At 33.0% G+C, this 16,519-nt stretch overlaps 1 protein-coding gene across 3 annotated transcripts in view; it reads right to left on the bottom strand.

Annotated features, from left to right (window-relative positions):
- Positions 1 to 16,519, bottom strand: part of gry (trafficking protein particle complex subunit 11 gry) — a 122,278-nt gene that overhangs the window by 96,319 nt on the left and 9,440 nt on the right. For all 3 annotated transcript variants that reach the window (XM_085823758.1, XM_085823756.1, XM_085823757.1), the window contains exons 2-4: positions 13,763 to 13,975; positions 9,163 to 9,332; positions 2,711 to 2,781 (exon numbers count right to left, since the gene is read on the bottom strand). In XM_085823758.1, the coding sequence (XP_085679884.1) occupies positions 2,711 to 2,781; positions 9,163 to 9,332; positions 13,763 to 13,966 (445 nt within the window). In that variant the 5' untranslated portion in view covers positions 13,967 to 13,975. The remainder of the gene's footprint in view (positions 1 to 2,710; positions 2,782 to 9,162; positions 9,333 to 13,762; positions 13,976 to 16,519) is intronic.

The following is a 16,519-nucleotide window of genomic DNA, read 5'->3' on the forward strand; positions in this document are numbered from 1 at the left end:
GTCATTAAATTATGTTTGTTGCTAATGTTTCTTCATTACACTATAATGAATATAAAAAAATCTCTTAAAGGAAATTTTCTTTAAACGCCATACCCTTTCATATGTTGAGCCAAAAGATTAGATATACAATATAATTCAAAATTATCAAAATATTCATTTCTTTCACATAATTTCAACTGACTGACATAGTCTGAGAAAACTAATTTCTCATACTAATGCAAGTTTATTATACTCCAATTTTAAAACAACTGGAACTTTACTGCTTTTCACCTATGACTGCAATGCATGAAGATATATTGTAAAAAAAACTAAATTCAGTAAAATTATAAACACAAAATTTTTAAAAAATCTGAAAGCTTTCAAATTTTATATTATGCCCAAATGGGCGTTTTTGTTCATTTACATACACATACATATTTTGAGAGCATTTGGGCTAATGCCACACTGGGCTAAAAATATTTAAAAACACCACATCGCTAGAATTTCCGATAAAAAGTCTCACCTGCTGGACATAAAAATGTTTTATTCCCTACAGTGTTGCCAATGCTGTCTTTGAAAATGTTGAGTTTTTAAATAAAAAAAGTTTTACAAAATATGAAATACATAATAAAACAAATTCCAAATTCAGGTTTCCAGGTGCCGATGTTAAGGTGGAGGACTACGTTATTCACAATTTGATGACTCTAGGTACCATTGTTTTTTCACAAAAAGAGAAAAATACACACATTCATGTAGATTCTTCATTATTTAGTTTCTTTAAATATAATGCAGGGCGGTAACGTTTGGTGGAAAAAAAGTTGAGAAGTGATACAGCCGTTTATAGTGATTCAATGCGAAATGCTGTTTCGAGACTTACAGCCTTTCTGGGCTAAAAATAGCATAGAAATCATACAATAACAAACATATACATGTAAAACTCATTTTACTACATTTTGCAGATACAGTGGTACCTCAGATATGCCACTTATTTGTTCCTGATCCTTGGACTTATACCAGATTAGACATATACCAAACAAACTTTTCGATAAGAAATAAGGACAAAATAATTATCTGTTCATATAAAAAATCCTATTTTTACAATAAAAAGATCATTTAATGCTTAACTATAAATACATTGGGTGAAATATGTACTATGAAAGTAATATTGGGTATATACTATAATATTGGGTGAATACTATAAATATTGGGTGAAATATGTATGAAAATTTACCAAATTTATTTATATTGTTTCTGCGTCAGATTCTTACCTGAGGAACACTCAGTCTTACTCCCTGGTTGAGAATCACTGTCTTATATTAGTTGATTTAATAGAGACTTTGTTTTTTACAATCACAGATACAACTATTCTAGACATGCAGTATGCAATAGTTAAGTCCCAAACAACACGCATGCCATCTTCCCACTTTAAACTCTTTTCTTACCTTTATGGTGATCATAATCATTTTCTTCATTTTTTGAGTCTTCTCATTAGCACGTGTATTTTTTTAAGAAAAAACTCAATGTTGATGAATTTTAGAAAAAAAAAAAAAAAGTAGACACAAAATCACATGAAAACTCTAGAGTGATAACATGGACAGTAGCAACAGACATATTGACACCCATACTGTCTCATAAGCAGTCACAGCATTGTCTTGAAAGAAACAAACAAGGGCAGTACGTGCATTCGTGATTCACTGAACTCGAATATTATTTCAAGCAAATATTGTGCCCCAAACAAAATGTTTCGCATACAAATAGGATGTGAATCAAATTGGACTTATTTCAAAGTAGATGTATACCGAGGTACCACTGCATTGCATTTTACAACTGGAAATTTTTGGTAATCTTACAGCAAGCCAGTTAACTGCTGTTATTTTCCCAACCTATTTGCTCACTCCTTGTCTTATATTTTGCTATTATCACAATATTTTAAGTATCTTTGCTATCCTTATACTGAAATTAGGCATAATAACAATAATCATACTATGGCCTCTAAGCTTTTGGTGACTAAGTTTTCAAAACACTAATATTTAATTTTGTTTTCTTTTTAATACTCATTGATATATTTAATATAAGGTTATTCACTCTTATAATATTACAAGATTCTTAAAATATGTCAAGTTAATTCTTACAAGATTTCAAGAAAGAAGACTGTTAAATAGAACTAATATTATATTTAAATTAGGGTTACTTATAATCTTACAACTGCCTCTAAACAAATGTTCAAGTTAGAGGAATAATTGTACTATATTTATTTTAAATCAAATGTTTGAAATTGCTGATCTTAATTGCACCTAGAGATGAGAATTCACAAAGAAAATTAAAAATCTATTCTAATGAATATATAAATGATAAGGTGAAATATCCTTGATTATTTTAGATTATTACTGCTTATGTATGCACTGGAAGATAAAAAAAAAAAAAAAAAAAAAAAAGAGTATTACTTGCTTTACTGCTGCGCCCGATATTAAGTAACATTTGATGAATTCCAAAAGTGTTATAGCCACAAATGTCAAAATACTTCTTAACAAAGAAATACTCGAAAAAGGGCAAAGTTATATTAATTATTAGTTTGACATTTACTAGAAAATGATCAGAATATTTTAAAGCAAATTAACATTTCCTTAAAACTAAGGAAAAACAATTCTTAAAATATATCATTAAAAAAAAGTTTTTAAAAAATAATTTACATATATAATGTTACACATACGCACAAATGTGTCATACTAACCACCAGGCAGAGCAGCTCTTTTCTGAATTAAAACAAGTGCTACTCGTGTGCTTCTACCTTGGAGAGATTCCCTGAAAATAATAATAATAATAAAGCGTACTTTAAGAAATTTTAAACTCAAACCTAGTTGCAATTAGATGGATTATGAATATAAAGTTAAACAGAAAAATTAAGCATAAATGTTAGTAGAATAGGGTTACTTTTTCAAGAATTTACACTGATTATGCAAATGTCTGATGATATTACCAAGAAGCAGATATTTTTATGTATTTTGTATATACAATATCCTAGCATTTGACCCAGTTAATATCAAATCGCTTATTCTCTTTTATTACATCAGACAAGATTCACTTAATCAGGTATATTACCTCTCTTACTTCATATCAGACAAAATTAATGCATTTCATAGAAATATTATTACTGGTACTTATTATTAGCATAACCACCTTCTTGCAATTTAGCATTTTTTTTAACAGAAGAAACAAAAAAAAAAAAAAAAAAATGGAGATTTATGATTCAAAAAATAATTTATTATGTATGCACATATTACTACATACATATTTTTAACTTAAAAAATTAGGTATTTTTGACTTTTTTTTTTTTTTTTTTGTACCATAAACTTACATCCAACTCCTAATAGACTTGGAGTGAATTATTGCTGCATCTGAAGTTAATGGCAGACACTTGAGAAGGTTGAAATAACCTTTTTTTTATTAAATCAGAACTTTTACATGAATGCACATCTTGTGCTTAGGAAACCAACCACCACATGTGGTGATGAAACTTAAAGTCAAATCAAAATTTAAAACTAAGCCTAATAGTCAACAACTACACAATTTTAAATTCCAATTGGCTCAGAACTTCTCATGGCTGTAACAATTAAATGTCGGCAGCAATAATACAAAGCCAAAGAATTACAATTTTATGAGAAGTGGGAAAACCTAGTAATGTAGCCTCGAGGCAAAAACACATTTTGTCTTACAATCCAAAACACTTGACTTAAATACTCTCCAACTGATTTGCATTCTGGCGAGGAAACGGGAAGAAGTTAAGAGTAAAGATCTAAGTCATAACAACTGGTTAATTAAAATAATAATTTTATAAATCAATTAATAGAAAATTTTATAGTGATTGATTTAACAATAGATTCAGAACTAATGTTCTGTTAATGATTTTGAGGTTAAATACTCTATTCCTTTAGAAATTTTACACAGTTTAAGTGTGTGCAGAACTCTTTATTATAATTATTTGTCCACTGGAAAAAGAGAGGGCGCTACCAGTTTTCTCCCTCTTCTCCACTAAGGGAAAATTCGGACTGGTTACTCTGTTCCTGGCTGCCGTCGGTGAAGTACGTGCTCACCTCTCTTCTGCTTCGTGATGTCTTCGTAGCTGTCATATAACTTTCATAATTTTTTACCTACGTGGACTTGCTACCTATAAAAATGCTTATTATGCGAACAGTAATCAATGTGACTGTATATCAGTGAACGTGTAATGAAATACATATATTTTTCTAATGTTAAAATCCTCGAGCCAATCTATCATTGTTTTATCTGCTGCAACCTAAAAATGGCATCCATAGACGAAAGCCATAAATGATGACCCGTCAAGTTAGCGAAAATATCGTCTGTTCATGCAAATTAATATCGAAATCCATCATTATTTTCGTGTTATCTTCAAAAAAGTGTGAAAAACAATTTTGTCTCCTTAACAACGTGCTTGTGAATGTGCCTCATACAAAACGTCACAGTGCTTTGAAGCGATCCACATAAATCCTACAATGTGGTTATATATAACAAAATAAGTTTTTCAGTATATTTGTCTATAAGTGAATTCTGTTATGCTGGATATGCTGATGACTGAGCAAATATTTCTCGTATAAGTCGGAGGGAAGCCACGCAAATTCTTAGTTAGTTGTACTTTAAAATTTATGCTTATATTCAGTTAGCATACCTACAAAAAGTGTTTTTCTCTCTTTAACCTTTTCGCGATGGCGTACCTTTGTTTAAGACACTCGTGCGGGACGGAAGAGAATCGAATGCAGTCACCGTACAGGACAAAGGTTTGCATCGCTAAGCCTAATTTTACAACAAAAATCGGAAAAATAAAATTTTTTTTCTTTATTTTACATGAAAATATACTTAAAAAATTGCTTATCTTCTAAAATAATTTTCGGAAGCACTATTCAAATTATTCCAAAGTTTTAATTGATAAAATCCATCAATAAAGTTTAAAATTAATAAAAAGAACACAATAAAGACTATTTACAGTAAGAAGTAACAAAATTTAAAATGAAAACAAGTGTGGTAAATCTCGAAGCACAGAGAAGTATGACATTAGAAAATGAATCAGTACTCTCATTTGCGTTAGTAAATGGTTCACTAACCATACTAGGGTATCCTTCCTCTGATAAATAGCGCCTTCCCGCCATAATAGACTGGAGGTGAGGCTTTCCTAAATAAAAAAAGAAGGAACGGAAATATATCTGAAGGCAATGCAAAACATAAAAAAACTCCACATAGTAACCCTAAAACACCGTACATAGTAGAGGGAAAAAATAGAATAAAAAAAGGAATTGGATATAAATCATATATGAGAATGTTTTCATTAGCATGCAGCGATTGAAAGAGCCCACCTCTGTTTACGCTTACCCTCCGCCCCCCTCGAAAAGCTGATGAGTAAAATACCGAAGTCAAGCAGAATATATCAAACTCAAGATCAGGAACCTAAAACTGTGTTCATTTCAAAAGTAATGGACACAGGATGCCAACTAGTGGCCTTCAGAAAAATGTTCCACCTTAAAATGCATATACGCATCACCCGCCCTCTGAATGCGATCTTTACTGATGCGTGGATGGGACGCCCATCCTGAAAGGGTTAATACTTTCATTGACTTTATTTATTTTGCACTAGTATCGTATGTGAACTTATTTAGTGACTGATTTTCGTATATTTATCTCACGCTGGCAATATATATATATATATATATATGTTTTTGTGAATCATGGCTCCACAACAAACCATCACAGATGATCTTACTATCTCACGTGTTTCTGTCAAGCCTATCCCATTTTGGAAGGTCAATCCCACTTTGTGGTTTGCACAACTGGAGGCCCAGTTTGATATCGCCGGAATCACTGTTGACTCCATGAAATTCAATCATGTGATATCTGCAATCGAATCCGATATTCTCAATAGCGTTTGTGATATCGTTTTGCACCCACCAGTGACTGGCAAATACGATGCACTAAAAACACGCTTAATTGAACTGCATTCTGAAAGTGAGGAGTTAAGGATCCGTATACTTCTTCAAGGGCAAGAACTTGGCGATCAACGCCCTTCACAATTACTTTGCCATATGCGAAACCTCGCTGGAGAGACCGTTGGAGAACCTTTGTTGAAATCTCTATGAATATCCCGTCCCCCGCAAAATACAGAGTATTCTTGCTGCCTTAAGTGACGATAACCCAAAACTCGCAGTCGTGGCTGATAAAATTACATATCTCACAACTCTCCCTAACATAAATAGTGCTGCTACGGCATCTAGTTCTCCCACTGAACAGCAAGTTGCAGAGCTGACGAAACAAGTAAATGAACTTTCGCTAGCCACCAAAAACAGCCGTGAGCGTTCCTGTGAATGAGAAGGCGTAATAGATCCAATGGACGTAATCGACAGTATAAAATACCGTGCAACAACATTTGTTTCTACCATACTAATTTTGGTTCCTATGCATGGAAAACTAGATCGGAGATCACTTGTCGGCCAACATTGCGACTGCCACATTAATCGAATTCTTTTGGCCGATCCAACATAAAAACTCACCTTTTTAATTGACACCAGAGACGATTTATCTGTCATTCCCAAGAATTACCCAAAACCAAAAGCCTGCCAAAAGCTCAACTGACTTAATACTCTTTGCTGCTAACGGCACCAAAATAGCAATGTATGGCACCAAACTTTTGACCATCAGTTTAAACTTACGTCGCTCATTTACTTGCCCTTTTGTCCTGGACGTCAATCAACCCATCATAGGTGTTGACTTTCTCACGAAGTTCAATTTACTTATAGATGTTAAAAACAATCGTTTAACTGATGGACAAAACTATATTCTTGTGATAGACTTCCCAATGTGAACCCGCTCAGTACTAGCATTCACATTTTGATGGGTAACTCAAAATTTGACAAAGTTCTTGCTGATTACCCCAGCTTGACAAATCCTTCTCAAACTTTTGAGCGGGCACCAATGTCAACAATTTTCCATCACACTGAAACTAAAGGACCCCTATTTTTTCAAACCTAGACTATTATCTTCAGAATTACTTCAAGCTGCACATCAAGAGTTTGACTTTCTCCTATCAAAAGGCATCATTCAGCCTTCAAAAAGTCCTTGGGCAAGCCCCCTGCATATGGTTCGTAAGGCAAATGGCGACCATGCGAGGATTATCATCGCTTAAACGCTGTTACCATTCCGGATCATTATCCCATACCCCATATTCAGGATTGCACTCAAATGTTTTCAGGAAAGAATATATTCTCAATGCTTGAATTAGCCCGTGCCTATCATCAAATCCCTGTTAACCCTACAGGCATTCCAAAAACGGCCGTCACTACCCCTTTTGGTCTTTTTGAATTTTATGCCGTTTAAGTTACATAATTCAGGCCAAACTTTACAATGTTTTATACATGAGGTTTTATTTGGATTGGATTTTTGCATCCTTATTTTGATGACATCCTTACTGCATCAACTAGGGAAGAACGGCACAACCGTCATCTTCGTCAAGTGTTTGATCGTTTGAAAAAACACGGTTTCTTCTTAAACCCTAACAAATGCGTACTCGGAAAACTGTTTCCTTTTTAGGTTGCCTCATTACTGCCTCAGGTGTAAAACCCCTGCCTGAAAAAACAAAAGCAACTGCCGACTTCCCAAAACCTACCACTATTGTCGAGCTCAGATGTTTCTTAGCCACGATACACTTCTATCGCTGCTTCTTATCAAAGGCAGCTGAGACCCAAGCTTCACTGAATGAACTCTTAAAAGATTCACGTAAAAATGATAAACGTCCCGTTCCTTGGAAAGACGAACTCAATCAGGCATTTGAAAAATGTAAACACGACCTCATTAATGCTGCAACTCTCTCCTAACCAAAAGCTGAGTATTATGGTCGATGCTTCTGACATTCCATCGGAGCTGTCTTAAATGTTCGACACTCTAATAACTACCAGCCGCTAGGATTTTTCTCACGTAAACTGCCCCCCACCAAACAAAAATACAGCACATATGACAGTTATTAGCTATTTATGCAGCTATAAAATATTTCAGGCATAGTCTCGAAGGTCAACACTTCACTATATTTACTGATCACCGACCTCTAACTTATGCATTAACATCAAAATCAAATTCTGCTTCCCCGAGACAAATTCGTCATTTAAATTACTCGTGCACAACAAGGAAACCGTTCTGGGAATAGACTGACTGAAGCCTGCTTCTTCGAAGTTTCAAACACTCAGGGTCCTGTGACAAGCGATCCTCCTGCTTCCCTGGACCCAACTGTTTCTCCAGATGCTCCTCCTTCGATCGACCTTAAGCTTCTTCCCAGTGCTCCACCAGTCGTCACACGATTGGGAAGACGTGTGCGCTTCAACACCAGATATTTGTGAACTGATTTTTTTCATCGAACCTTTGGTAATCAGGGGTGGGGGGGGGAGGGAATATGCTGCAGAACTCATTATTATTATTTGTTCACTGGCCCAAGAGAGAAAGTTACCAGCTTTCTCCCTCTTCTCCACCAGAGGAAAATTCGGAATGGTTACTCTGTTCCTGGCTGCCGTCGGTTAAGCATGCGCTCACCTCTTTTTCGCTTTGTGATGTCTTCGTAGCTGTGATATGACTTTCATGAATTTTTACCTACGTGGACTTGCTACCTATAAAAATGCTTATTGTGCGAACTGTAATCAATGTGACTGTGTATCAGTGAACGTGTATTGAAATACATATCGTTTTCTAGCATTAAATAAAAATGTTAAAATCCTCGAGCCAAGCTATCACCGTTTTATCTGCAGCAACCCAAAAGTGGCATCCATAAACGAAAGCCTTAAGTGCACATCTTAAAACTTCATTTAAGACAAAATACATCAGGCTTTATCTTTTAAAACTACCGGAACTTTGATTATAAGAAAAAGAATGCATATGAAAGTGGGGATGTTTGTTGCTAAAATTGAAAAAGCATCATATGCATGATTATTTGAAGAACTGTCAAGGGCATGGTTATCACTATCTGGATCATTCCGAAATTTTGGTGACCCTTACCAAGGTGGTGACACTAATATAAAAGTACTATTTTATTTTACTAGCATTATTAACATATATTTTCATATAAACCTTAAAACTTCAAGTTTATTCGTACATTCCAATTATTTCACTAGCATTATTAACATATATTGCCATACAAACCTTAAAACTTCAAGTTTATTCGCACATTCCAAACGTTTCTCTGACCATGCAGGGCTATCCCAATCCAAATCAACAAACTGAACAGCAACAGCAGGAATTTCAGTCAAATGTTTTGCCAACCAATTTGTTTTTAAAATTCCTTTTGGCACATACCAGTCATATGATGTGCGCTGAAATGAAAAGAATTTAATTTACATTCATGAAATATTCTTTGTTTTATACTGTTACAAATGCACAGTATTAATACTTGGTAAAAAAAATTCAGACAATCTGCCCACCTTATAATAACAACACAGAAAGGCTTAAAACACATACATAATAAGATGAAATAGAAACACAGATGACAACATGGCTTAAAACAAAGAATCTTTTAATCGTACTAATCTTTAAATATTTCAGAAAATGCAGTATGTGCCAGAGAACTGTAAAACAATATCTTGAATTTATACTGATATGTTTAATGTCTGGAAATACTCAAAAATTACTACATGTTAGAATAATATTCCACCTGAACATATTCCAAAATCACGAAAACTGCAATTTCATGATTTAGTAACCAACTGTAAGAGTACATGGTAGGTGACAACAAACAATATTTATCCATTAAAATCATATGATGTGGAGCTTCTTTTGTTTTGATGCATTTCCTCAGAGCCAAGTGTTACCAGTCTGGTTTGGTTTTTGTCCAAACTATAATTATCTTTATAACTATCAGTTAAGCAACCATGTGTTTTCATCAGATTCATTCTTACTGCAATAAATTTCACAACTTGGGATCTGCTGAGAGATGAACAGGTAACTATCATGTTTCTTCGAGATGTTCTTCACAACGAAAGATTGTATTCAAATAACCATTTCATGAAATTAAAATGTGACTTGAAGCTGAAATGGCTATGAAGCTTTTTCTTATGCCAGAAAGAAAAGTGTCATCATAAATCGAAACATTATGGCTGATTGGAATAATTATACTCATCATATGCTATATCCTGCTATAATCTCAATCCAAAATTAAAATCAATGGATGCTACAAAGTTAAGAAAATCATTGAAATATTCTTGACAAAATAATAATAATAATAATGTATACAATATTCTTCCATCACAGTGGTTTTTTTCTGAGGATTTTGTCATGAAATTATAGAAAGTTAGCTAGTTGTTTTTGATCTCTCTCCATTAACATCTCCCATCAACCCAAAAGGTGTGGGAAAAGAAATAAGCCAAAATATGTCAATATGGTGCTGAAAAAGGAAAAATAAAGAAAAAATATTTAAAGAACTTGGTAATTACTGTAGGAATCATCAACGCCCGATGCTGAATTAGAATTGCAAGCAATGACGTCATCACCGCAGAGCGCAGCAAGAATCATTCCAGACAGCGTAAGATAGTGTCCAGACGTGGATGTAAGTGGAGATGCGAGCAGACGGCTCACATGCCCTCAAGAGTTGAAGAAGACAGACGGTCTTCTTAGGTCTTATTTTGGAGTTTTGATTCTTCTTTTGATGTTTCGCCTTTAGCTGTTATGACTTTAGATGATCATACTATTTAAAACTAGCTGGGGACTAATGTATTCTATCAACGCCGGAGGAACTCTGTGTGAAAGGACTGTCTGTGATTGTGCATCATTACATGAATCATTCAACATTTAATCTTTACCTAGTTTATCTTTATTATTTTTATTTCTAATTGTTAAATAAAAGCATATTTAAAAATGCTACATTCGAGCTCTCATGCTCTGATTTAAAAGAACCCTACATTACTTTATGCTGAAAAAAGCTACTTTATCAGGGGAAAAAATATAGTTATCTTATAAAGAATTTTCTACAGAAGAAAGGTTTGTATTTACATTAAAAATTGGAGGGGAGGGTTTTTGTACCCAGAATCAAACAGCAAAGGTAAGTAATACAGTCAAACGTCGTTAATCCGGACACCCATAATCTGGAATGATCTATAATCCGGACCTCAAAGCTACAAACTTTCTGCGCTTGCGTTCACGCATGCAGATAGGCCTTTACGCATGCACATAATATGTTTATGCATGCGTGTTTAATGTATAACGGACGGTATAAGCTAAGCTAAAATTATCTAATTCAGTTAATGTTGCAGATTTCATTGTTCCTTAGTCTTTATATTGGATCCGGCTTATTATTTTTTGCAGACTGTTAGAGAAACTTTATAAAAGTAAGCTTGAACTTTCGATTATGGCAAATTGAATTTCCGATCCTGGAGCTGCCAAAGGATCTATTTACAAAGCGAAAGCATGTCCATCAAAAAAAAAGTGGAATTGCTGCAAAAAATGGATAAAGGCATATCCTTTGTTTCTTTAATTATTCCGAAATCTGTTTATCAAATTCACGCTGCTCTGCGTGGGGGGGGGGGATGTCGTGTCATGCAATGAACTGGAAGTTGATCTGTCAGCACTATCCTTATCTTCAAGGCAGACGTTTTTATTTTATTTGGCTTAAAATTCCTTACTAAATGAAATATTTCAACTCGATGTACTCCGTCTTTGATATGATTTAAATCAAATTCCTTGTCATTATAATTCGCTTCCGATACTGAAGAAAGTGACACAGAGGTTTTTGAAAACGAAAAAATTTCAATTGACAAATTAGTCGGTGTTCTCAACACAGCAATTATAGGACTTGAACAGCGGAACTCTGTAACTGAACAAGAAATTATGTCTGTTTATAGAATTAAAGAGAAAGTATTATCACATAAAACGAAGCAACTTAAACAACTTACATTGAAAAAAAATGTTTAATAAAGTAAACAAATAAATATCAAGCTCTCTCTCTCTCTTTTTTTTTTTTTTTTTTTTTTTTGTAAATTTTGATACCCTTTAGATCATAACTGTTCTTTATTTCATAAATTACGGTTTCATATTTTTAATTTTATAATTTCTGCATGCCATCTTACCAGATTTAAACTGATGAACTTATGATCTATAATCCGGAAAAATCGATAATCCAGAATCGAAGTCCTGAAGAATCAGGATTAAAGAGTTTTGACTGTATTGTGTAATACACACTACAAACACAAGAAAACTGGTTCCATAATCAGTTATGATAAAAAAGTGAAAAGGCCTAATTTTATTCTTTTACTTGATTTGGCATTGTATCAAGGAGGGCTTCAAAATTTTCAAATGAACTTTAAATGAATTAAAAAAACTTTAGAAGCTTTAAAAAAAAAAAAAAAAGTTGAACACAGTGTATGGGAATTCTGCACCATTATTTACTACTGTGAAATTTTTCACAGCTAAATGTAAACATGAGCGTACTAACTAGCATGACAATAACATTCAAGACAACTAAAAACTGTGACCACTGAAGAAAACATCACTAAAATCCAACAAATGGTGTTAATGACCATTGAATCAAGGTTAGAGAGATAAGTGACACTATTAGCATGTCCAAAGAATGTGTTTGCCACATACTGAACTAAGATTTAGATATATGCAACCTGGCTGCACATTAGGTGCCACGTTTGCTAACTTTGGTCCAAAAACATTTCCGAATGAACATTTGCACCAGTCTGTTAGTGCAATAAATCGGAGTTTTTTCAACTATTAATCACTGTAGATGAAACCTGGATTCATCATTACAGCCAAAACAGTGGATTGCAATAAAAGAATTGGCTCCAAAAATGGCTCCTTCTGCTGGGAAAGTGACAGCAATACTTTTGTAGCACAGCCATGGGATTGTCTCAATAGATTATCTTGAAAAGGGAAAACCATTACCGAAGAATTGCATAAACTCGGTATCCATGTACCCCCCAAAATCATCAATTATCGCCAAGGGGCATCCGTAAATATAATTTGACTGTTAACTGTTAAAGTTCAGCTGCTTAACTATGCCAGATAAGAAACATTTATTTACTTCTTGCAATAAATAAATACAATAAAATATACTACTCACATAGTGCTAAAATTTTAAAATTTTCTCTTGTAACTAATACAGAAACTTGCAATCAACTTAGCTAGTTAATCTGAATAAATTAATAAATGTGAACAAATATTAATTGTAAATACTCCATACATGAGTAAACAACGGTGTTAAAATGTTAATTATTGTGTTAATATTAACTTGAGTATCATCAACAAACATGAGTATACATGAGTAACATGAGTATCATCAACAAAAAAATTTTTACCTATAGAAAAAAAAATTTTTTGTTTTTCATTAAATTTTCAACAAATAAATCTGTTTTTACTTTTAAAATGCAATTTGACTCAAACACTTTTTTATAATCAATAATTACTTGAAAATATTTTCCAAATAATTTCACATCAATATTTCATATAAATTTAGCATAAAATAAATTAGAATTTTAATGCTTTCTAAAGTTACAATAATGCTATTGATAGTTCTACTATTTTATTCAGCAACTGTATACCTCAACTGCAGGGAAAAAATAAGTTTTAAAGGAAAAATATTTTTATAAGCCTTAATAAAATTATTTATTTCTTATTTATTATTATTTCTTTAAAAAAATTGCTTTTGCTATAATTGAGATAATCGTACATCAGCAATATATAATTTATAAAATATGCATTATGTTATATTAACTTTGAAAAAAATTAATAATATATACAAAATTTTCACCTTTGGTTTAGCTTTAGGAAATTCATGGCCAATGGGTAAAAGTTTTAAAAATAATGATACTCGATCTTGCCGGCTTGCATTAAAAGATTCCCATATTGTTCTGTGAATAGCATTATTTTCAACGTCTAAGCCAGTAACTGCAATATATGCTGAAGGATTGGATGTTAATTCTACTGGAAGGTCCCCAATGTCCAAGAGCTTCATTTTTTAAAACTATAAAAAAATAAAAAGAATTGAATAAATTTATTGAAAAATTATGAATATCTGTAATTTATTGTGAATTCTTTTGCTCAGGTGTTTGGGAATAGAAAATGTTAGAAATTGAAAATGTTAATTTAAATTAATAAGCAATAAATACCAAATTAATATCAATCATCCTGGGGTTTGAGTGGCTACCAGGTGCTTTGCCAGGTGGTGGATAGCCAGTTTTTCCATTTCATAATAAATGCTAATCAATATATATAATTTGCTATACCATCAATTTTTCCCCTGTAGCATCTATTACTTCTTTTATATTAAAAAAAATAAGCTGTAACCCATGTGTAGATGTTTATATTATATATATATATATATATATACACAAGATAAAAAAATATGAAAGCAAACTTCTAAATTTAATTCACTATAACCTCTTATTTTCTATTTCATTTGGGAATTTCATCTATCTGTCTTAAAAATAATGCTTAAGTCTAAACTGTGTCATTCAAATTAATCATGCGATCTTACATAACCGTTAATGCAGATGCCTCTTGACCAATCACCACATTGCAAACCAAACCTTTTCTCTTCGTGTGGTTCCATCTTGCATAACTACGCACTTCAGCTTTGACTCTCTACTATGCTAAGATGTAATTTCGCTGGCTTGCTTTCTATCTCAAAAATATCAAAAATGTAAATCTTCTGTGGAAAGACACAACTAGAGTGCCAAGTGATTGTTGCCATGAATACCAATTGCAAATAAAAATGGAATTAAAACTGCCCCGACTGCCAAAATGTTTAGATATTACCAAGTTAACATCATTAGCATACTATGCAATCAAAATTCTTCTTCAATATGGATCTAAGTAAGCATCGATATTGCTTCGGCTTTTCCTAGTGCATTTATTATTACATATATATGAGGGAATCAGAGTCTTTAAATTTCCAGGAGTCAGAGTCCATCATTTTCCCTACAGGCTCCACAGCCCTGCTAAACGGTATCAAAATTTAAAAAAAAAAAAAAAAAAAAAAGCTTAATATTTTATTTGATTACCTTATTAAACATTTCTTTCAATGTAAGTTGTTTAAGTTGCTTCGTTTTTTGAGCTAATACTTTCGCTTTAATTCAGCAGACAGACACAATCTCTTGTTCAGTTACATTGTTGAAGTCCTGTAACTGCTGTTTCGAGAATTCCGACTGACTCATTGATCGAAATTTTCTCGTTTTCAGTAAATTCTCAGTCACTTTCTTCACTATTGATAGTGGTATTTTTTGGATCTAGAACTATACTACAGATTGATTGATGATCGAGAAGCATTGTCATCACAATGAAAAACTTCTTTTATATCATCTTCATTTATAAGCACTTCTCCACATTTATTTACAAAATCCGTTAAACGGAAAATTTCACCTTTAGTTTTTGATATCCGAAAACCTTCAAATTTGTGGCTATCATCATCAAATTTAGCTATCCTTCACTATACATATTTGGCTATGCATCATGAGCGTGGCGACTAACAACAAGTTATTCCATTAAATTTTATCTTGCTTCTATCACGCAGAGACAATTAAGCCTGAATTGTATCAGTTCAGTTATTTATTATACTTAATGTCTATTTCTTGTACATGTTTATCAGAGTTCTGAATAAATAAATTCCCACATATACTTAAGCCTTATTGAGGGCTGGTGCTGGATATCTTACCTCCTAATGTCGCACTGAGTCGCAGAATTTAGGACTCTGTGGGTCATAAATTCTGCGACTCAGTGCCGTCATATGAGCCCTGGTTCTTATGTGAATAATAAATGAGTTATTCTTAATTCAAATAGCCCTAAATGAAATCTTTGGTTCCATGAGTATCATCAACAAAATCTATTTTTAGCATATGGAAAGAAACTTTTGGTAAATGTTTCCTCGTCAACATTTTTTAGCACAATTAGCTTCAATCTGTAATTATCGCTAAGCGTAAACATAAAAGGTTACCATACTCCTTTATTATTCAATTACTAACGTAAAAACATTTTTTCGGCATTGTTGCACGAGTCATTACTAAAGTTATCATGTTTTGATAAACATGTAGTGATGAAAGGGAAGTATAATAAATAACGACTCACCAGGTGGGTGTCAGATCAATGATGTATCTATATGGAATGTTTCACTTTGAGATGTGTGCCAAGCAGATACACAGTAGCTGGTCCAAATTAGAGATTATACAAATTTATGTTAAAATGATTGTTTCTTCAATAACAAGGTATTTTATTTGGTGTCCAACTGAAATTAAGAATTGACAACTCTACAGATGTTTTATTAGGTGCAGAGGGGGGGAATAAATGCGCATGCATAAAGCCTACGAGAAAAACGTTCTTGGTGGTTTTGAGGTCCAGATTTTAGATCATTCCGAATAATGGACGTCTGGGTTTCGGACTTTGTACTGTAATATTTTATAACCCTGATGCCAACCTGGCGAATCATTATTTATTACAATTTGCTTTCATCACCGCATGTTTATCAACACATGAGAACTTGAGTAATGACTCATGGAGCGATACCAAAACAAAT

The sequence above is a fragment of the Stegodyphus dumicola genome, chromosome 9, assembly GCF_044657685.1.
Source record: "Stegodyphus dumicola isolate Sdum_Otavi_A_Nest chromosome 9, ASM4465768v1".
Taxonomy (NCBI): domain Eukaryota; kingdom Metazoa; phylum Arthropoda; class Arachnida; order Araneae; family Eresidae; genus Stegodyphus; species Stegodyphus dumicola.